This window comes from Annulohypoxylon maeteangense (assembly GCF_022496945.1).
Source record: "Annulohypoxylon maeteangense strain CBS 123835 unplaced genomic scaffold GGS22scaffold_11, whole genome shotgun sequence".
Classification (NCBI taxonomy): domain Eukaryota; kingdom Fungi; phylum Ascomycota; class Sordariomycetes; order Xylariales; family Hypoxylaceae; genus Annulohypoxylon; species Annulohypoxylon maeteangense.
The window spans coordinates 940,064-960,102 of NW_025953258.1; the positions used below are offsets into that span (position 1 = coordinate 940,064).

General features: G+C 45.2%; 7 protein-coding genes across 7 annotated transcripts; 2 read left to right on the plus strand and 5 right to left on the minus strand.

Annotated features, from left to right (window-relative positions):
• Nucleotides 1-267: 267 nt before the first annotated feature.
• Nucleotides 268-1,801, minus strand: GGS22DRAFT_166471 (uncharacterized protein). Its single transcript, XM_047961856.1, has 2 exons — nucleotides 1,394-1,801; nucleotides 268-1,342 (listed from the first exon to the last, which is right to left on the minus strand). Exons 1-2 carry the CDS (start codon nucleotides 1,581-1,583, stop codon nucleotides 522-524), a joined length of 1,011 nt encoding a protein of 336 aa, XP_047817774.1. The 5' UTR covers nucleotides 1,584-1,801; the 3' UTR covers nucleotides 268-521.
• A 1,867-nt stretch (nucleotides 1,802-3,668) lies between these two features.
• Nucleotides 3,669-5,587, plus strand: GGS22DRAFT_195078 (MFS general substrate transporter; the record flags this gene model as incomplete). Its single annotated transcript, XM_047965611.1, has 6 exons — nucleotides 3,669-3,747; nucleotides 3,799-3,869; nucleotides 3,939-4,184; nucleotides 4,238-4,406; nucleotides 4,461-4,939; nucleotides 4,998-5,587. 6 exons carry the CDS (start codon nucleotides 3,669-3,671, stop codon nucleotides 5,565-5,567), a joined length of 1,614 nt encoding a protein of 537 aa, XP_047817775.1. The 3' UTR covers nucleotides 5,568-5,587.
• Nucleotides 5,588-7,267: 1,680 nt separating this feature from the next.
• On the minus strand, nucleotides 7,268-7,690 carry GGS22DRAFT_195080 (uncharacterized protein; the record flags this gene model as incomplete). Its single annotated transcript, XM_047965612.1, has 3 exons — nucleotides 7,268-7,389; nucleotides 7,448-7,546; nucleotides 7,603-7,690. The coding sequence occupies 3 exons, from the start codon at nucleotides 7,688-7,690 to the stop codon at nucleotides 7,343-7,345; spliced, it is 234 nt and encodes a 77-aa protein (XP_047817776.1). The 3' UTR covers nucleotides 7,268-7,342.
• Nucleotides 7,691-11,315: 3,625 nt separating this feature from the next.
• Nucleotides 11,316-12,128, minus strand: GGS22DRAFT_189908 (alpha-galactosidase A precursor; the record flags this gene model as incomplete). The annotated part of the gene is made up of 1 exon (XM_047964918.1): nucleotides 11,316-12,128. One exon carries the CDS (start codon nucleotides 12,126-12,128, stop codon nucleotides 11,316-11,318), a length of 813 nt encoding a protein of 270 aa, XP_047817777.1.
• A 1,280-nt stretch (nucleotides 12,129-13,408) lies between these two features.
• GGS22DRAFT_189909 (trypsin-like cysteine/serine peptidase domain-containing protein) lies at nucleotides 13,409-14,536 on the minus strand (the record flags this gene model as incomplete). Its single annotated transcript, XM_047964919.1, has 3 exons — nucleotides 13,409-13,704; nucleotides 13,796-14,245; nucleotides 14,296-14,536. The coding sequence occupies 3 exons, from the start codon at nucleotides 14,534-14,536 to the stop codon at nucleotides 13,409-13,411; spliced, it is 987 nt and encodes a 328-aa protein (XP_047817778.1).
• Nucleotides 14,537-17,015: 2,479 nt separating this feature from the next.
• Nucleotides 17,016-18,052, plus strand: GGS22DRAFT_27996 (PRP38 family-domain-containing protein). Its single transcript, XM_047966685.1, has one exon. It carries the CDS (start codon nucleotides 17,083-17,085, stop codon nucleotides 17,908-17,910), a length of 828 nt encoding a protein of 275 aa, XP_047817779.1. The 5' UTR covers nucleotides 17,016-17,082; the 3' UTR covers nucleotides 17,911-18,052.
• Nucleotides 18,053-18,195: 143 nt separating this feature from the next.
• GGS22DRAFT_180465 (amidase signature enzyme) lies at nucleotides 18,196-19,731 on the minus strand (the record flags this gene model as incomplete). The annotated part of the gene is made up of 1 exon (XM_047963770.1): nucleotides 18,196-19,731. The coding sequence occupies one exon, from the start codon at nucleotides 19,729-19,731 to the stop codon at nucleotides 18,196-18,198; it is 1,536 nt and encodes a 511-aa protein (XP_047817780.1).
• Nucleotides 19,732-20,039: the final 308 nt, after the last annotated feature.

Sequence of the window (20,039 nt, forward strand, 5' to 3'; positions counted from 1 at the left end):
GGGTAGTTAGCGAACTTCCACGCCGTAAAGTCGATCTCCAGGGCTTAATTACCCCGCCTAGCGCGGGTCACTCTTTCATCCATTTCGTCACCTATGGGTCCTTGTAACGTTAGCAGCTGCCTCCACTAAGGACCTGACAGCTAGCTGCCGCGATCCCGCAAAGGTACCTGTAAGAACTTTAAAAGCCCCAGATATTACCTAAACTACAGGGTCTATGGGGTCATCAACAGCGCATCATTGATAAGAATAGGGGTTCGTGTTTGCGAATGATAAGAAAAACAATTTATGTTCTCTCGAATTGTATTGAAATAAATCCTGTTGGTATCTTCTTTGGCTTTCTATTTAATTATATAAAAGAAAAACCATGTATGTATGTAGGTATTTGAAAGCATGAAATATCAAGCTTGATAGATATAAACCGGTCCCAACCATTTCCCTTAGTTAACGCCTTCCAATCTTCGTAATGTTCAAAATCAGCGACACCTCATTCGGGCATCAGGTATAGAGTCATATATACAACATCATCGTGAGAAAGTCATGGCCCTGGGCATCGAATCTTGAGGGGTCTCCGATGCGCCAGTGAAAAGGCTCTGGACCCAGCACTTGAATTTCTCCCAGAGTTTGCAGATCTTATCCCAGATCCAAGACAGGCCGGACTTTAGGTAGTCGAAAAGCATATCCCAGGGGATAAAATAGACTGCTGCAGCCGCCACAACCCCTAGGGCAACAGCGGGGCCGGCTGCAGTAGCGATAGGCGCCAGTTTAGTGCTGACCACGCCAAGCTCAGCTGCTGTAATGCCGAACGCGTACCTCACGTCAATTCCACCTTCACCTGCCTTCATTCCCATCACAGACTTATACGTTCCAATGACGAGGCTTAGTATCGCCGCCACTGTGCCTTTGATTTCAGCCCATTGGCCGTTGGTACCTGCCAACTTTTCAAAGAGTTGAAGTATCTCATCTACTTCAGTTGAAGAATAGTCGTCGTGATTTCGTACGATCCGCGACCATGGGGTGTTGGGAGCAATGCTGGCTAACTTGATGCGAACTCCTCTCTGGTAGCCCAAGATGAGGGTATGGTACTTGTGGCGGTGCGCTTCCCATTTATCCAGGCGGATGTGGTGATATGTGGAAGAGCCATCGATCAGCAATTTCCCTTTGTCGCGCTTGGATGCGCACCGAAGGACCTTGAGCTTGTCAAAGTGCGATGGAACGTTGAAGGATATCTCTTCAACCTCGCTGCTGCTAAGCAAGTTTAGGACAGTGCGCTTTGAAGTGGGCTTGATACTGTCTATGGTCTCTTGCAAGGTCTCGGCTGTTGTGACGTGTATTGGAGGCGAGCCTTTTATCATGTTAGAATCGGTTGGTAGGTCGTCAGAGTAGGGTCGCATACCTTTCAATTTCGACCATCCGCGATACTTGCACTCATCCCGCAATCGCTTCTTAGGAAGGTCAGAAATCACGATTGTGACACTGTGGGAATCATTCTCCTCACGGGCCACCTTCCCAACAGCTACCGCAACAACTTCAATCGACTCCTCGACATCTGCGACAAGAGTCGAATCGGTAGATACTTGCGACATCGTGTAAGACTGACGGATGAGTTTGTGTCTTTGGCGATGATCCGGGGAGGTTGAAGTCTTTAAGGGAGGTTTAGCGAGATTAGCCCCTAAGGGGCGGTGTGACTAAGCGTTGAAATATGGCGATTTAGTTTATCACACAGGGGTCGCCACACTCTCTCGAAGAATGAAGCGTCATGACTGTACGAAGGGAGATGGATATGAAAGGAGAGAAGAGAGATAAGATATACTCCTCAACTGGAAATACGGGGACCCAGTATGGGGATGATGTGGCACCGCGTGAACATGGCCCACTAGAGGCCTCTATCAGCACTTGGAGCCAATTGAACATCACAGTCCGAGTAGTTTCATACTATGACCTATCCAGAACGACAACCTGGCGAAGCCTGATGGGTCCAATGTACAATGATCTCGAACCAGCGATCTTTCAAAAACAGCATGTAAGATGAGGCCACGATAACCCAATCAAATCAACATCTCCACTATGATCGTGGGTGGAGTTTCAATACCCATTTTGCCATTCTTTCACGGGCCATGTGTTTTCTGTCGCGCTAAAGCATCGACCAAACAGCAATCGAAGCTGGCTTCGGGTCAACTGATGACTCCTGAAACTTACCTAATGCTTCTTGAATATCCGACATTCTATAGTTTCCACACCGACTCAAACCGCCCTCTCAACGCCAAATCATACATGATTAAATTTACAGTACTTAACATGTGATTCAAAATGCCAATTACTTCATGCCTAGGCACGCTTTCAACCAATAGGTATTTCAGATAACTATAATAAAGAAGTCCAATAGAGTGTCCCCTATAATTAGTCAGCGTCGCCTCACTGCCGCCTCACTTTGATTCATCTCAACCCGTGTACTCGCGATTGAGCACCTCAACGACAACGCATTCAAAAATTGACCTAATCCGATCAAGTAGTTATTCGTATGATTGAACTTGTATCCACATAAACCTAAATCATTGATGTTTCGCTTCATTTATCTTGTACTCGATTGAAAATTTGCGGGATCTAAATTGGCTTAGTCATCAACCCTTCTTGATACGGATTACCTAATAAATACCCCTGAACCCCTGAGTTCTGGAGTGGTGATAAACACAGAACTTGGTTAAGATAGAATGGAACAATAGAAATTCATGTAGAGGTATCAAATTAAGATGCAGCCAGTATTTTATTCAATGACCATCTAGATACCAGCTGCATTCAATGGACTTGCTACCAGAGCTGTCAGCGTACCAGATACTAATCATAGACCAGTCTAGAACCAGTGTCCTGGTCCGGAATACTGAGAATACTCGGCTCCGGTGACAGAATAGAGTCAATATGATAAAGATATAAAAGCTCTCCAGATTCTCTGAAACTAGGTAGGGATGTTGCAGATGTCCGACTCTTGATCAAGATTCAACCCCAAGAGGCATGGGCTCCTTTCGTACATGTAGCCGACTGCTTAGTTTGGAGGCCCCATTCATTACTTTCTACGGTTTCCTACCTAGTAGTAGGCAGATACGATAGCCAAGTTGTAAATTCCTACTACGCAAGATTGGAACAAGTACTTTCCCCAATCTTGAGTTGAATACTCAATTGATCCTTAGTTTAGATTAGGCGCATCCAGCTCTAGACCGGATAATGTCCCTGCGCGGATATATAAATGAATCATGGTATCCTAGGAGGATAACCATCAATTATTGGCTGCGTATGCCAAGTATCATCAACATCGGGAAGAAGCCGCGGGGTAAATGTAACGCGGCACTACCTACTAAGCAGGACAGAACTTGACGGGAAAATAAGCGAGTTCTCTCCAGTAGGTACTCTATAGAAATCTATCTCGGCACGAGCATAACAGTCGGCTTGGCGTTGATATCAAGCCCACACTGATTGGAGCTGTCAGCCGAGATGTATTATGAAGAGATATGCCGAATGGCAGTTGAGACCTCGATATAAATCTGCATGGAGATAAACATTCATAATAAACATCTTCCGATATTTCTCTCTGGCGATGTTCTTCTACTTTGCCATCAATGTGATGTTCCGTCTTTAGATACCTAGTAGATACTCAGCTACTCAGGTTCGCTACCGACATGGCGCGTAAGCAGCATTTGGTGCGCAGTCATGCACACGAAGAAGATATTCCAGGGACCGTTAACGTTCAAGCTGTCGGTGAGTGATAGTTGATAATTTCAATCTACTGAAACATACTTACTTTTACAGAGGGGGATGACGCCTATTATGGCCAGGCGCTTTTCCCCGTTCCGGCGGAGGACCCGAACGACCCCCTACAAGTACGCCCCCTAACATGCGAATTGAGTTTGAACGAAGTACATACAGAAGCAGACATTAACTCAAAATAGTGGTCGAAGGCTAAGAAGATCACGATTCTGGTGATTATGTGTGGATATTCCTTCCTGGGGAATTCAGCGCTCTTAGGCCCAGGCCCCTATTTGACGTTCTGGTCGGAGTTGTTCAATGTTTCTCCAGCAGATGCGTCAACACTCATATCGTACCCAAATCTCGCCTATGGATTCAGTTCCCTTCTGTTGGTTCCTCTCTATTTGAAATTTGGGAGACGACCCGTCATGCTAGGGTCCATGTTAGCAGTCAGTTCAATCCCCCGCTTCCACGAATTTCCGATTACTAACTATAGATGAAGTTTATTGCTGGCCTTGCTGGATCCTCAAGAGCTAACAACTTCGCCGAATTGATGGCATGGCGAGTCATCTCTTCCTTTGGTGCTGGAATATGCGAGGCCCTCCCCGTGCAGCTGGTCAATGACATATTCTTCTTACATGAGCGCGGGAAACACATCGGCTATTATACATGTATGCCATTCAGGTTCTGGATCCTTGTGGCGTGAAAGACACTAATTGAATTAGTTGGCATGTGTTTTGCGGCGGTAGCGACGATTCCAGCCGCGTACATGTTACCAACGAAATATTCATGGAGGCTTTTCTTCTACGTCGCACTCGCCTTCTCGATAGCCCTATTCATTCTTGCTTTTCTGTTCGTTGAAGAGACTTCCTACGATCGAGAAGCACATCGAAATCAAGATATTTCTCCTGGACGTTCAGATGAGGTAAAATCTAGTGGCTCTGAAAAGCCCGACGATGTTACCGTAGAGCAAATACCGAGTACACCAGAGCGCAAATCATTTCTAGAAACACTTCAACCATGGGGATACGTTGATCCTGAGATAAATATCTTTACACTGATGTGGCGGTCCTTTACATATTTCTTGGTGCCGCAAGTCTTGTGGGTGGTCACCTCCTTTGGAACTATCATAGGACTAGGCGCGCTGGCATTCAACTTTGTCTTCCCGATTAAGATCACGGGACCCCCATATAATTGGCCTGAGGTAACTATCTATCCCAGTGGGATGTGCCATTGAGCAATTCAACTCACATTTTCTTTAGTCTAGTTCCGGTGTACAGTCACTCGGGTCTCTCTTGGGATTCCTTCTAGCACTACCCTTCACTTCTTCTTCAGACCGACTTGCAGCTTATCTAACGAGACGCAATAACGGCATCCGGGAAGCAGAAATGAGATTAGGTGTTATGTTGCCAGCCATGATCCTAGGTCCATCTGGGTTAGTGGTCTATGGTCTTACAGCTCAGTTCAACTTGCACTGGATAGGATATTTCTTCGGATCTGGTTTAGCATCTTTCGGCGGCTATTTCTACTACTGCTTCACGCTGGCATACGCAGTCGATTCATATAATAGCAACACATCCGAGATGCTTATCGCTATAAACGTCGGAAAACAAGCTGTGAGTTTCGGACTTGGCTTTGGCGTCCTTGACTGGGTACTAGAAAAGGGGTATGGAGTTATTATTGCAGGAGTTTTCGGATCGGTATTCCTAGCGAACAACCTGGCGCTCATCCTGTTCATGTTTAGAGGTAAGAAAATCCGGCGATTCATGTCGACATCCTGGTTAGCTAAGCTTCATGGGAGGGGAAATGGCAACGTATCACAGACGTTGTGAAATTAACTACTTAGGTACCTATGTATAATAGAGATAACGCAAGCACAAAACTGAAGGTTTAGTGAAGCCATATCATACAACAACCTTGGGGCTGTTTGGAAACGCAGTGGTTATCGTCCTTTGAAGGGGAGATGTATTTGCATTGAAATGCTGCTTCTCAAAGAATATCGTTCACACATAGCTTACAAGACCCCTTTGTAGCATTTGATATACCAACAGCTGATAGAAGCTTTATATTTTCTATCGTCAAAGTAGTTAATATACTCATGGGACATGTAGACTTCATCTCAACTTACAAATCATTTCCACAGTAGCAAAGGTTCCGTCAACTATTTTCTACTCGATTGAATGGTAACATTCTGCATCCACAACAAAAATACCAACTGATCCTTCGATTATCCGACGAATGAAAATCGTATGCAATGGGGACCAATAAACGTATCCCTCTTCCTACTTCTCAACCCCATAAACGTAAGTTCGAGTGCCTCATCAATTCGTCGCCACCTACAGAAGGACCAGTCAAGTCAACCCCAGTAAAGCGTAAGAGAGGGAAGACCAAAGCTATTACAAGCTGCGAGAGATGTAGAAATGCTCACATCAAATGTGTCTCGAGAGGTCCTGGAGAACCTTGCGAGAACTGTGCGAAGAGGTCGATATGTACTTGCAGCTTCACGACCTCACAATCTCCAAATAAAGCTGCTGTTAGTTCAAAAGCAGATCAAGGGGATATCGGAAAAGACTCGCTCCAGGTTCGAGAGCTACGTATTATAGCAGCTTCCGTTCTAGAATATCTAGAAAAGCAAGAGTGTCAGCCCTGAATATTTGTAGGTGCTATTTTATCAACCAGATCCTTTCCACAGTGCGTAGTTATGGATGTATACCGTATTAGTTTAGGCTAAAACTTGGACCTCATGGTGATCTGTTCACTATACTATAGTGGATAACCATTATGACTCAGGTGGCGTACCCCCTAGAAAGAATTCCACACGGTGCCAGTGTATTTCAATTTACACGCCGTACCACCTCTCAACCTTTAATTGGAACCTCCAGAGTCAAGTCCTTTTGAATTCCTATCATCATGAGCGTATTCTATATTCAAGAAAGCTAGTAACTTAAGAATAATTCGGAAATAAAATGATGCCTGCCTAGGTACTAAAAACACAAATTTCCATCATCACCAATTGTGTACCTAGATAATTTAAGTACTTATGCATATATGAGGGATGATAGTTGCATATATTCATCTATACGATGCGGCGATTCTGATATGAGGAATGATCGCTGATTAAGTTTACGTTAATGAAATATATTCTTGTACTGGTATTCAAAAGGGAACCCCCTTTTCTTGGTGATGTTGCAATGAGGCCCCCGGATGTTGTAATATTATGTAGGCTTGAAGTGAACCTCAACAAGAACGGAGTCATTATAAGATAGAACTATCTAGATTTTTATTGACATTTACTACGAGGCACTTAATTCCCGGAAAGTAAGTCACATTGTAGGCAATTCCCACTTTACAAAATCACAAAATAAGCTCCGAAGAGCTTCGGAAATAATATAGTGGATAATGTAAATTCAATTGAATGAATACCTAGCGAACTAGGGATCCCGTGCGGAGAAGTTTATCTGGTAACGACTGTGATGGGAAATGGTATCCATGATATCTCAATCGCATGAATAACAAATCTCCCAATTTTCAACCTCCGTCTATTCCAACCCCCATCTATCATCTATCGTCCAATCCCCCTACTCATGGCCAATGCTAGCGGATCCGCTTATTTGGGCATGCAAGTGAGCTGGCCACCGTTCTGGGGAGTGCACTCTGAAGAGACTGTTAGAAAGTTTTCAAAGTTAAGACATTGGTGGTTGGTGTTACTCACTTCCGTCAACAACCGACGAAGAGTCGGAAGGACCAGCACGGTACTTGCAGCTAGAGCCGCTGATGTGAGAGCAGTTGTTGGGGCAGTTGCAAGCCGAGACTATGTATGGTTAGTTTCTATTGCTAAGATTTGAGTTCGTCAAAGGGAAGACAAACCAGGGTCGGTAGCAATCATCGCGGCACCCATAGCCTGGCCGGCGAAGAGAAGGGCAATGGCGGAGATAGCGGCGGACTTGAACTGCATTTTGAAAGATGTTTTGAAGTGACTGAGAAGTCTGAGTGTTTGTTGTGAGAGTTGGAATGTATTGGAATGTTGTGAATGTGTGGAAGTTGATGCAGAAAAGAAAGCCGATTATGATGGTTCTTCGACCTCTCTTTATACTTTTTCATCTCCCATATCAACCCTCGACTTCTCTTCGCAAACCCAAGATGCCAACACTTTGTTTCCGGAAATAGACTCTAACAGCCAACCTCCAACTTCCTTGAATCCATTTTCTCAACATTTCATCTATCTTACACGTCGACTTCCAGGTAACTATACTGTATCTAGGGATAGATCGACACCGGAAGGCTCTTAGCAGTGCGGCGTTGCAATATCGTACCACATGAAAGGTTATTGGAAGAGTCATCTTGGCGGTTTGTGTTATTAGAAGTCATGAAAACCATGATCATATTCCTCCTCGTGTACCCTGTGACGCGGCTACAATGTAGGTGAGCTCATGTCCATATGAGTTAGGCAAGGTATAGGCTCAAGCTGAATGTTGATCACGACGATCATCAACGCTCCATGTTGCCAAAGTTAAGCCTTCGCCGCGAATGTGCTTGACACAAAAGTCTGATTGGAAAATCGGTGAGGGAAGAATTACCTTGCATTACTATAGCCAGCTATCTACCTAATTGTCAGAACAATAAAATACCTAGTAGCTTTGAGATCTGTAAGAAACGAACTACGCGTCGGCTCTTCGTTGTCAGCGATTTAATCCGCTACGGTGGATAAGTACCCAGGTAGGTATCCAAGTTAATTTGTCATATTAGAAGATATTTACCTGTCTCTGGCGGTAGCCATTAGTGTTCATTGGTACATGTTGTGCGGTAGAAAACGCTAAGAACTTATAATTTCACTTACGTATCTTGCTGCAAATTCGATAGGTATATTTGCTCTAAAGGAATCCATGGTCCACTGCGTATATACCATCTTAGCAGAAGTGCACTTACCCGTTATAGAATATATTGCCAAGGAAGGGAGTTAAAGAACTCTCCTTTCAAGGTCAAACTGATCTGCGTTACTTAGGATTAGACATAAATTTATTCTTGGAGGTTCCCATGGAGGGATACACAAGCACTGGTGAACGTTTGTAACACTAAAGTAATTTCTCATCGCATTCGGTTTATCGATTCCTACCTAATCATATATTAAGTGATGTCAGAAGTGCATTTTCAACAACACTTTTAATTAAGGTCTTTCAACAAGCAGACAAGCAATGTCTTTGAGCTAGGTTGTATTTAAGTTTGTTCCTACCGATTATGCATAATTCAAATCCTATGTAAGCCTCATGATGGAAAGGATTGGCAGCACAAGAATGAATACTTACTCCAAACTTACGTATTATTAATTTCAGCAACGGTAGGTACCTACCTACCCAAGCAGTTAGGAATGTGTAGAAGAGGCATAGTGGTAAGCACCTTACGTATAAGTGTAAATCTCGAATGTTAACGTCTAAGCTGGTGGAGAACTATCTTTGGAAACGGGATTAACCGTCCGGGGAATCGAATGCACCGGTAATAGCAGAAATTACCCCAACGTCAGTGGCGCACCAGCCATAGCCTTTTGTGAATAGGGGCATAGCTGACTAACCACTTGGCTTAGATAGGAAACGGGACTTATTATTTCCCGAGTCCTAGATGGAAAAGTTGACCAACCACATTGTCTAAATTCCGAGTAGCTCAGCCTCAAATTTAACTGGACCCATCATGTCAGCCCTAATCAAGAATTTCGGCATATGGAGTGGATTAGCGGATTAAGCAACCAATTAATCTAACTTGAGTCCGAGCAGCCCGCAACCCGGCAGTCCGACAGCCCGACAGCCATCACCATCTCTAATTTGTCTTGCCAAAGTGCTTACCTTAGGTACATATCACAATAGTAGTACAGTGCCAACACGTGTGGAAGGATCAAGAACCCTAGTCGTCCGATGCAGATCATCAGTTACATCCATCTAATCTGGAAAGTTTAATGCATCTTAACCGAAGAAATGTGACTGTCCCACGAGCAGGATGCATCCGCAACAGCCGCGAAGAGCAAGCCAAGTATACCCATGGCGGTTACTTAATCGAGCAGATTCAGTTGCTTGAACCGATGACAGAAATTTCCCATTGGCTCTTTTACCGATATTATAACGTCGGCTTGGTTTCAATGTTCGCCGCGTGCTTACATACATACGACCCTACCTAGATAGGTAATGTATGTACTTCATGATACTAGAGAATGCGAAGATAATGCTTGTACTTGACGTTAACTTGAAAACATAAGGCGGTGTCTAAGAGAGTATTGGTTGACAATTTCAAGCCACGTCATTGAGGACTCAACTACCCTGTTGTGATGTACCTGTTTGCAAGTCCTAGAATGAACTACCGGCTTCCGCAAGTCAGCTTACCGTTTTAACGGTGACACTCAATTTCAATTCCAAATTGAAGTCCCCGTACCGGGGTTGAGTACCTACGTACTACCTACTGGTAAGTATTCAGATTTCTTGACGTAATGCCGAGTTAGGAATCTGGAAGTGTAGGATCACAATCCCTTAAACCGGAACACGACTACACCTCCACCGGGCCGAGGTAAACACTTAAACTATGAAATATATCTTCTGTAGAAGGGAACCTGTTCTTGTCCATTGCTTCTCCATCCATGGCTCCATGGACATAGGTCTCCCGACAAATAGAAAAACCACTTAGGTCTCTCAATTAGACATCAACATTGCCTCTTAATCATTTTATTGCCCTTTAGATTTTACTGTTCTTTCATGTCTCATGGTTAGTTATTAGATATATTAACATCGACCCTGCATCATACACAAAAGGTGTCACCGATTTCTACTGTCTGCCAGTCTTCACCCTGTACAAATGCATTGACGCTACGCCTCGTAGATGCTGCCTTGGCTGCCAACTTCATCCTGCTTTGAAATCATATTTAGATAGAGCCCGCTCTTCTACAACTGGCATCACCTTGTCGATCCGAACCCCCTTCACCTTGAAAGTCGAATGTTTTACGTAGCTGCGTATGTAGGTACCTATGCGTGGACGGTGCTCCTAGGATAAGGGTTGCAAAGGTGTATTCTAGGTAACTTTAGGCGACCTTCATCGTGTCACTTAAAGCAACCACCATGGGAATGTCGAGACTGTACGATAAATATCCCGTTCTAAGATGAGACAATGCTCACATTTAACATCAAATATTTTTAGCATTCTTCGGAGGTAAGCATTGTGTTAGACGTCTGGTCTTCCTCCAGGCCAGTAGGTAGGGTCTATGGGATCGGACTCGACCCGTGGAGTCCCTGAGGGTCCTGCTGGCCGCTAGTCCTGGGAGCAGAGCAGACAAAGGGCTTCATTCTGTGCACACCGTGTTCTTCATAGCTAGGAGCTCCTCGCGCGATAACGTCGTTGTTTCCCAGTTCTTTAGTTCTGCCTCGTGACACATTGCGTGGTCAATCTGATAACCCTGAGTTGAAACCGAGGAACATTTGCTAGCTACCTAGGTAGGAGGTAGCTATATAGTTTCCAAAGTCTTGAATATTTGCCCAGAAATGCCACGTACCTCTTCCCAAACCAACATGCCAAGCGCTATTTTTAAGTAACTACCCATATATTGAATATCATTGTGGATCGGTTTCAACAACCATTCTCCTCCCCCCTCTCCCAGACATATCCCGTAGCTGCTCCGGTAGACCGTGAAGCTCGGCTTCCAGCTCACCATCGCTAGCAGACCGCGAGGCAAAGTCGAAATCGATAAGAGTTGCCTTCCCATCATGGATAAGAATATTATGCTTGTTGGTATCCCCGTGCGTGATCCCTAGCTTGTGCAGTTTTGACAAAGTCGATTGGCACAGAGGGAGGTCCTCGAGCGTAGCGTGGCGAAAATTGGTGATATATTCGATGAGGAACCCAATAACCCTCCCCTCCTCGGTCAAGTGGCCGAGAAAACTAGGACCAATATCTTGGCCCGCTATCCATTCGTATGCTGCCGTCTCTGCTCTCATTTGCGGTATCTCCCACTCAAATCGTGCGAACTTTGCAACAACCGGAGAACTGAAGCCAGGACACTCAACCTCGCACACATTACTGCGTAGCCTTTGTCTCTCGCGAATCTCTAGGTGGTCGACCTGAGTAGGATGCCAGGTGTTCGTGATTCCTGGGAGGGGTGCGTTCGAGACGACAGAAAAGTGGGGTATTCCAGTCTCAGCATTCTGGGAAATATAACCCGTATTCCAATCTTCAGATGGAAGAGGTGGCAGCAATGAGATCAGAACAGGCTCGAAGCACATATCATCTGGGTCATACACACCAGGATCTATGTTAATGTATTTGACGAATTTGTTGTCGATAAGGATGCGGACCTCGCTTTCATTCTTATTATCTGGATCAACGCTTGCGTGAAGCAGTTTAATATTGGGGACCTGATGCGCCATTGTGGATGACGATACTTAGACCCGAAAACTTAACTTTACCTAAATAATGAGTAATAATTCTAACTAAAGGAACATTCTGTGTTAGAAGATAAATAACCAACCATTTAGGGCTATGTCTAGTATATAGCACGTGACCCTTGCGTTTAACATCTGCTTCCAACATCTGCATCTAGGGGTGTTTTGGTTTTGAGGCATCCAACGGCCGCTTCGTTGGTGGCATACCTACCTAGTAGGTAGTATGATCTAACACTGTAAATACTGTTTATCTCACCCAGCACCTGGTCAACCCTGCCCAAGGCCTCTTTACCATTGAGCTGGGTAACTATTCTGAATCCCGATATAGCGAAGCTAACAAGTGTGTTTAGTGTTGTATGTTATATTTGCAGCGGGACAGGAGTATAATCTGCGTAGCGTGTGATTATGGACAAGAAGATAGCCCAGCGTTTACAAAGTAACTGGAAACGGTTCCCAATCCAAACATAAATACTTATAGTCTCGCTCAACCTCGAGATGGTACTTTGCTCTTCCCATCCTTGGGTTCACGCCGCTTACCCCATTCGAACTCCCTCGGTCGAAGAAAAAGTGTGCGAAGCGTATGGTGAAGGAAGGAAAAGGCGAGATACGTTGTCGCTAAATAGGTAGGGTTCGATTACGACGAGGTATGTATATGATGGAAGGGAGCAAGGAGGAAGGAGATGACTGGCGTTATTTTAAATACATACCTACCTACTAGGTAGGTAGTATTTGAGGACACTGATCAGTTTAATGTGGCCTCGTGCATCGAGTGATGGCGTTTGGTTCCTATTGAAATTCAACACAACATATGTTTTCCGTCATGGATATTTCCGAATTCTTTTTTATGATGATCTAAGATTCGGCGGAATGCTATTTGTCCTAGGGGAAAGCTTGATGACGTCACTAACACTCGATCTACTCAAATCAATAGTAAACGATCTCGGGACATCGGCTTTAGCGGATGTTGACTCGGCCGAGTAACCTGATATCTAACGGAAAATGCTACCTGCACTAATTTTTCTCAGTGTCGGTCATGGTACAATATCTCATCCATCTAATGACTTAATCAACTAAAAGTCTGGTACGTGCACAAGTTAAATCATGGAAAATAACTAGGTAGATTTCGAAAAAAACATATATTCCTGGGTAGTGGAAATATGTAGTTTTCTGTTAGCATACGAGCAATGATTCTTCCGTTTCTTGATTGTTTCCTTAAGTTCCTAGATACCTAATAGGTACTGGTGCGCCATCATTGATGTGGCGCTTCAATGCCACTCAAATGCGATTTTGGGCAATGACCCACTATAGTGCCGGATGGCAGTGACTTCGGTGACGCCCCCGGCCTTCGAAGCTAAGAACTTTGCGCCGACCTTGAATGAGGCACCAGGATTGACCGTCATATAAATTAAGATCTCGCGAAGGACATCGAAATCGTTGCCCATCCTGTTGACGGGTGCAGCAACATTGATCATCTTAGTCTTTTTTTTGTTCGCCCATTTCCATCCACCATGGACAGCAACAAGGCGCCCGTACATGTCCACAATAGGACCACCTGAGTTTCCTAATACGAAATATTAGCACGGTAGAACTTCGTTGAAGTGAATACTAACGAGGAGAAGGCTGGGCAAATTTTAACGGCTACGAGAATTTACCTTTCATGGTATCACCGGTGTGTTCGACCCATCCTGAGTTGCGGGTCAAGGAGAATTGGACTTTCATCTCGCTGACGCATAATTGAGGAAATCTTTCTGGAAACCCGTAAACGGACCCGAGCATGCTGCGACCCGAGAGCGAATCTGTGAATGGGGTTTGAACATAGTCAATGGGGTGCACCCCTTCAAGCGGCTTTTCAAGATGGATCATGCCGATGTCATTCTCGTGATAAGCATCGAGTCGAACAAGCCACTTCTTAGGCACAACAACGTAGTTACCCATAACTCTGGCTCGATTTCCGGCGATGACCTCCACCTCAACGGCATAGTCATTATCACTTCTAAGAAGATGACCGCATACTGCGACGACGTTTGGCTCAATGAGAGTTCCAATACCAATTGTAGTGGAACTGCCGCCCTTAGACCATTTCGTCACAACCTGAACAACGCCTATATAAATTTATTAGGCTGATATGAAACATGGAAATGAGGAGTCGTACCATCTAGAACACCACTGGCTATTGTCATCTCATTGACCATCTTCATCGGATTCTGGCCGAGTCTAGCTTCACAGTTGCCATCTCCAAGTGCCCACGCGATAGCCTTCACGGCACGGAGAGGCTTAGAAGGGGACTGTCCAGCTATATGGAGTGCTAATTGACGTGCCATGTAGGTAGCCCATTCCCGCAGCTCTTCTCCATCATACTGCGGATAGTTGGGAAGCTCGGCTATAGTGGCCATGGGAATTGAAGGTTGGCTAGTTAGATGTCACCCATATATTAGTCTTGGCCAATAGGTGGTCTGAATAGAGGACGTAGTATTCTATCTTCATTGTGGAGTCGGATCAACATACAGCCTTGTAACGCCGTCTGGCATGTACCCATTCATAAGATATCCTTTAGCATTGATCGCATTTTGGAGGAATAATAGATAATGGGCGTGAAACCAAAGTCTCTTCCCGACGCAATGCGGACACTCGTCTTTGAACATCCTGAGATTATTTACTTCTTCCAATATTATAGAGAAACAGGGGACAAATTCAGGGAGGATTAGGGGAACATAGGAGGGTGCTGTAAGTAATTACAGAAAAAAGAAGAGAAAAAGCTGATTGATCTGCCATAGACTTTATAGTCTCTCCGTTCGCAGGCCAGGACCAAGGACCTAGGACCTTTGCCATTTCGGGGAGTGAAGTCTGAATACTTAGAATCTGTAAATGCTGTGTAGTTATAGGTCAATCAAACTCAATTCCTCCCTGTAGCTGCATTTCGAGACGTGAGACATACATGAGTGCCGGGCTTGAAGAAAGCTTAATAGTGCCCGCAGTTTACGAGGGTTATTGTATCGGAGTGAATAAGAAAATCCTTACCGCATTAGGGTTAGTGGATTACTCAAGTAGGAAAAAAAGTAAAAGTGGCACGTGTGGCGGGGTCGCGATTCCTGGCCCCCAAATAATCATTTCAAGCGCATTCTGAACCCATATATTTAAAGGTTTGAACCAATCAAATCGTACAAAAGCTTACGTAATTACGGTCTGTTTAATCAAGTCGGTTGAATAAGTCAAGGGGGGGTGCCCTTAGTTATCAGGAAGGTGCGGTGTCGTTGGAACAACGTGGACCTAATCAGGTATCAAGGATTTAACTAAGGTGCTTACGAAGGGGCTGTTAGATCACATAAGTCAGAATTATACTTATGGCCCGTGCTATCCTAGCATATAAGTCTGCTGAATTCGGTCTAGATTATGGGGCAATTCCCACTATAATTCGGACCAATCAACGCGAATTTCCATATTGATGAGCTTTTTATGTTTGTGGTCTCGTACTTATTAAGTGACTTATTTGAAGATTTACTTGAAGCTATTCGCAACATTGTCGGTCCGTCGAAGTTATGAATAGCTTCTTAAATCTTTCGATAGTTCGATCAGTTCAGTTCGATCAGTTCAGTTCAATCAACAGTTCAATCAATCAACAGCACTTTGCTTACATAATCGATACACGCTGTAATTACAGGGCGGTTTTAGTGACTAAATACGCTATATTTCAACGCCTGGAAGCTCCCTGTAATAATAGCGCATATGATCGCTATATGCCCTAATAAATATAGCGTCTTTTAGGGCTTAATGCGCTATAAACATAAACAATAAGTCGAAATAAACACCTCAAGAGGTGCTTATGAAATTTCAATAAGCATAAGTTTTTTAAATGGCTCTGATTGGTCGAAAAATAAGGTACTATGGGACGCTCCACCAGCAAATTTACAGTGGGGATAAGTCTGCTGATACCCCCAAACGCCAGGATTAAATTACTGCTGAAGGTCCACTATAAACCCATAAGTTTCAGTTGACTTATGCGCCATAACAGCTTCGAAATCTCCCTCTCAACGCACTGGTCACCTTTTAAACCCTAGTTTCGAATCCCTCCGCCACCTTTTTTCTTAATAACTTTAACCTCTCGGCAAGAATTCCTTAAAAAACACGACAGCTTTTTAATTAAGCTTAGTAAATAATTACGACACTACATTTAATTTAATAATGTTTTTATCGTATATTTTATTATATGCGTACGTGTTATTAAGAGTAATACTGCTTGCGCTGTATGGTTCGCGCTAGTTGTTGTGCTGTATGGGGCCGGAAAAACGCCGGCGAAAGGTGTACATATTGTCCGATACAAATTAGGTGGGAGATCAAGTACCGAAATTTAAGCTTTTGAACCTTATTTCAAAATTTTGTATCTTTTCTCAGCCCCTGGATTCAATCAATTTCTTTTGCAATGGACACAACGTCAAATGTTTATTGATTACAATCATTCCATTTTCCTCGTAAAGCGCTTTCTAATGAACCAGGTTGCATCGAGATCAAGCCTGGGTTGAACTAACAGTGGGTGTTTGAAGCTGGAGCGGTCTGAGATTGACTCGAATCGACGGAAGTAGGAGGCCCCTTTCAACCTTGAATCCTGCTATCATATTTGGACTTGAAGGTCGAAGAAAAGAGTGACAGGTAATTCAGATCAAGCGTTTTTCATTGGACCTAATTGCAAAGCTTGGAACGTTGTTTCAAAAGGAATTAGAAAGGGTTGAAGTTGATCGAGTATAAAGTGGGATTTCAGTACAATCTGCAGCGCGTTCGAATCAGCGCTAAGCCCTTTTTCGATATAGCGCGCGAACCACCAAAAACCATACAGCGCAAGCAGCATTGCTCTTAATTTTTTGCTACGTTTCGTTGCTACACAATTACTCTCGGAGCTCAGGCACACCGACCGAACCCGACAACGAAACAAGAACAACAAAACACCATGTCGGGCACCCACCGCGCCGACGAGCGGCGCTTCCTCGACGAGCGCGGGTCCTCCGCGTCCCTCGCGCCAAACGGTCTCAACCCAGCAACGATAATGGAAAAAGCCGTGCGAGAGCGAATAATCGACTCCTACTTCTGGAAAGAGCAATGTTTCGGAGTCAACGAAGCCGACATCGTCGACCGCGTCGTGGACCACGTAACCTTCATCGGAGGCACCTACGGCGTAACCCAGAAGCCCACACCGTTCCTCTGCCTCGCGTTCAAGCTATTACAACTCGCTCCCGACGACACGGTGCTGAAGGAATACATGAGTTTCGGCGGCGACAAGTTCAAGTACCTGCGCGCGCTGGCGTGTTTCTACGTGCGCTTGACGAGACGCGCTGAGGGCGTGTATACGACGCTCGAGCCGTTTCTAGAGGATAAGCGGAAGTTGAGGAGGAAGGGACGCGCGGGGACGAGTTTGACGTATGTGGATCAATTCGTGGACGACTTGCTTACGAAGGACCGGGTGTGCGCGACGAGCTTGTGGCAGATGCCGAAACGCGAACTCCTGGAAGATCTGGAGGTGTTGGAGCCGAGGGTTAGTCCGCTTGGGGATATTGAGGATTTGTTGGAGGATGATGATTTGGAGAATGGTGGCGACGAGAATGGGGATGCAAGATCCGATAGTGACGAGGAAGGGTTGATTAATGAGGAGGAAGAGGGGAATACAAGACGGAGGAGATCGAGTTCCGACTCGAGAGGAAGAAGACGCTCGAACTCGCGAGATCGAAGCCGTTCACGGGAGGATATGGATATGGACCGAAGTGATGGCTCAAGTGGATGAGCGGTAACGGGACAACGACACGTGCTTGCACCCACGAACTAATCAATCGGCCCTTATACGAATGATCATAGAAGTCTATACGAAAAGCAAGGTGAGCTTGTTGCGTGATAAAAATACCTAATCATGGTAAGAGCTCAAGATATCCTGTATTAACAAGTCTATCGGGTATTATGTTCTATATATCCTCTGCCTATATCCGCGCGAAGCAGATAAATCACCAGGCCAGAAGGTGGGTAGATGGGAACTATCTCGTCCGTCTTCTAACACCGGGACGTTTTTAAGACTCTAAAAGAGCTTTTGTTGTAGGACATGAGGTGATAATACGTCGGCTACGGACAGCAGTCGCGCATCATCCCAATACTGCCCAATCAGTTGGAGGCCACCAAAATTTAGCAGCCTTTCCTCTTCTTTAGTAGCATCGACTGGGATGTCCATGGGGATGCTGATTGCGGGGAGACCCGCAAGACTGGCTGGTACGGTAAAAACATCATTCATGTAAGAATCCAGAGGGGTCTGTTTCATAACATCCTCAAGTAAGGGTGGGGTCGTGGGCGCGGTAGGGCACAGGAGAAAGTCGACTTGTGCAGGTCCAAACTTGTTCTCTAGTTGTACCGTATCTTCCATTTCGCTTAGATCAAAAGGTTGCTGATCTTCTAGTGGATTCGATAGCTTAAAGACCCGGTCGAAATCTCTCCTGACGAGTCGGCGAACCTTTTGGGCCTGTATGAAGTAGTTGTCTATAGCTTCAGAACTGAGAGTATATGAACCTAGCAAAATGCGGCGTTTAACTTCACTTCCAAACCCGGTATCTCTTGTCTTCGCGTATAGAATTCCTTCGAAAGAATCACTGGCCTGTTCCTCGTTTCGTTGCCCATACCGAATACCGTCATATTTTGAAAGATTGGAAGCGGCCTCGGCGGGTGCTATTACGTAATATGCGGAAAGGGCGTTTTTCGTTGATGGGAGTGACACTGGAATCACCCGTCCCCCTAACTCCTCAATCTTATGAGCTGCCGTTAACCATCCCCGACGGATGCGCGAGTCGAGTTCGTCGACGTTGTACTCTACCGGGATGCCAAAGGTCAACCCCTTTATGGCCCCCTCTTGAATTGGATTCCAGGACCCGTAGCCTCGTCGCTCGGTTGTACATCTTTCCCGTGCCGTGAGCGGGAGAGACGTTGGATCGTTGTGATCATGTTTCATGTGTAACCGTTGTCCTACGATTGCTGCGCCTATAGGTCCTACGGTTTTGGCGAGTAGCCCTACCGTATCCAGCGAGTTTGCGTAAGGGACCACGCCCCAGCGAGATAGCATGCCATATGATGGCTTAAACCCGACGGTGCCGGTATATGCAGCGGGCATACGGACGGAGCCTCCTGTATCGGTTCCAAGTGCTAGCTCTGCTTCCCCTCTCCTCACTGCGACAGCACTGCCTCCTGAACTTCCTCCCGCTGAATATTTCTCCAGGCCGCATACGTTATGTATGGTCTCAAATGCAGATGTCGTGGAATGTGTACCCATACCAAACTCATCCATACCGCACTTTCCCGTCACGCTGGCGCCCCCCTCTCTTAATTGCCTAACGATGGTAGCATCGAAAGGAATATTGTTCCCAGAGAGAATACTGGAGGCGCATGTTGTAGGGAAACCTGTGGCAGAAATATTGTCTTTGACAGCTAGGCGATTATTTTCCCCAGGCGGGGAAGTTGACTCTGTAGTTACTTGGTGAAGAGAGCGGCGCTGTGCAATACAGGCTCTCCATTGGATGGAGATCACCCTATGGGCGGCTCTAAATTGAGAATGCCTGACATATGTAGACATGTGTCCCAAGCTGTTCGACATCCATGGACCGTGGATAAGATGTTGGTTTTTCGTCATTAACATTTAAATGCTTACAAGCTGCAGCTTTGGTGGGTGCATTCTCTTATCGATTAAGTGTGGAGTTACTGTAGGTAACCAAGTACTCAGGTACCGAAAACGAGACCCATTTTTATCACGGCAAATAAGCGGGTTCGTGTCTAGGTAAGTTTATCGGATGCAGCTGTTACCTGTGACGCATCGAAAGCTTGGCAGGTACCCGGAGGGTCAGCAGCCTATGAGACGTCGTACTATGTAGCTTCCTTACCGGT

Excerpts from the sequence above, each read along its gene's own strand:
- GGS22DRAFT_27996 (XM_047966685.1), top strand. The coding sequence starts at position 17,083 with ATGTCGGGCACCCACCGCGCCGACGAGCGGCGCTTCCTCGACGAGCGC.
- GGS22DRAFT_166471 (XM_047961856.1), bottom strand. The coding sequence starts at position 1,583 with ATGTCGCAAGTATCTACCGATTCGACTCTTGTCGCAGATGTCGAGGAG. Across the intron at positions 1,343-1,393 it reads CGGATGGTCGAAATTGAAAG|GCTCGCCTCCAATACACGTC; the intron begins GTATGCGACCCT and ends ACATGATAAAAG.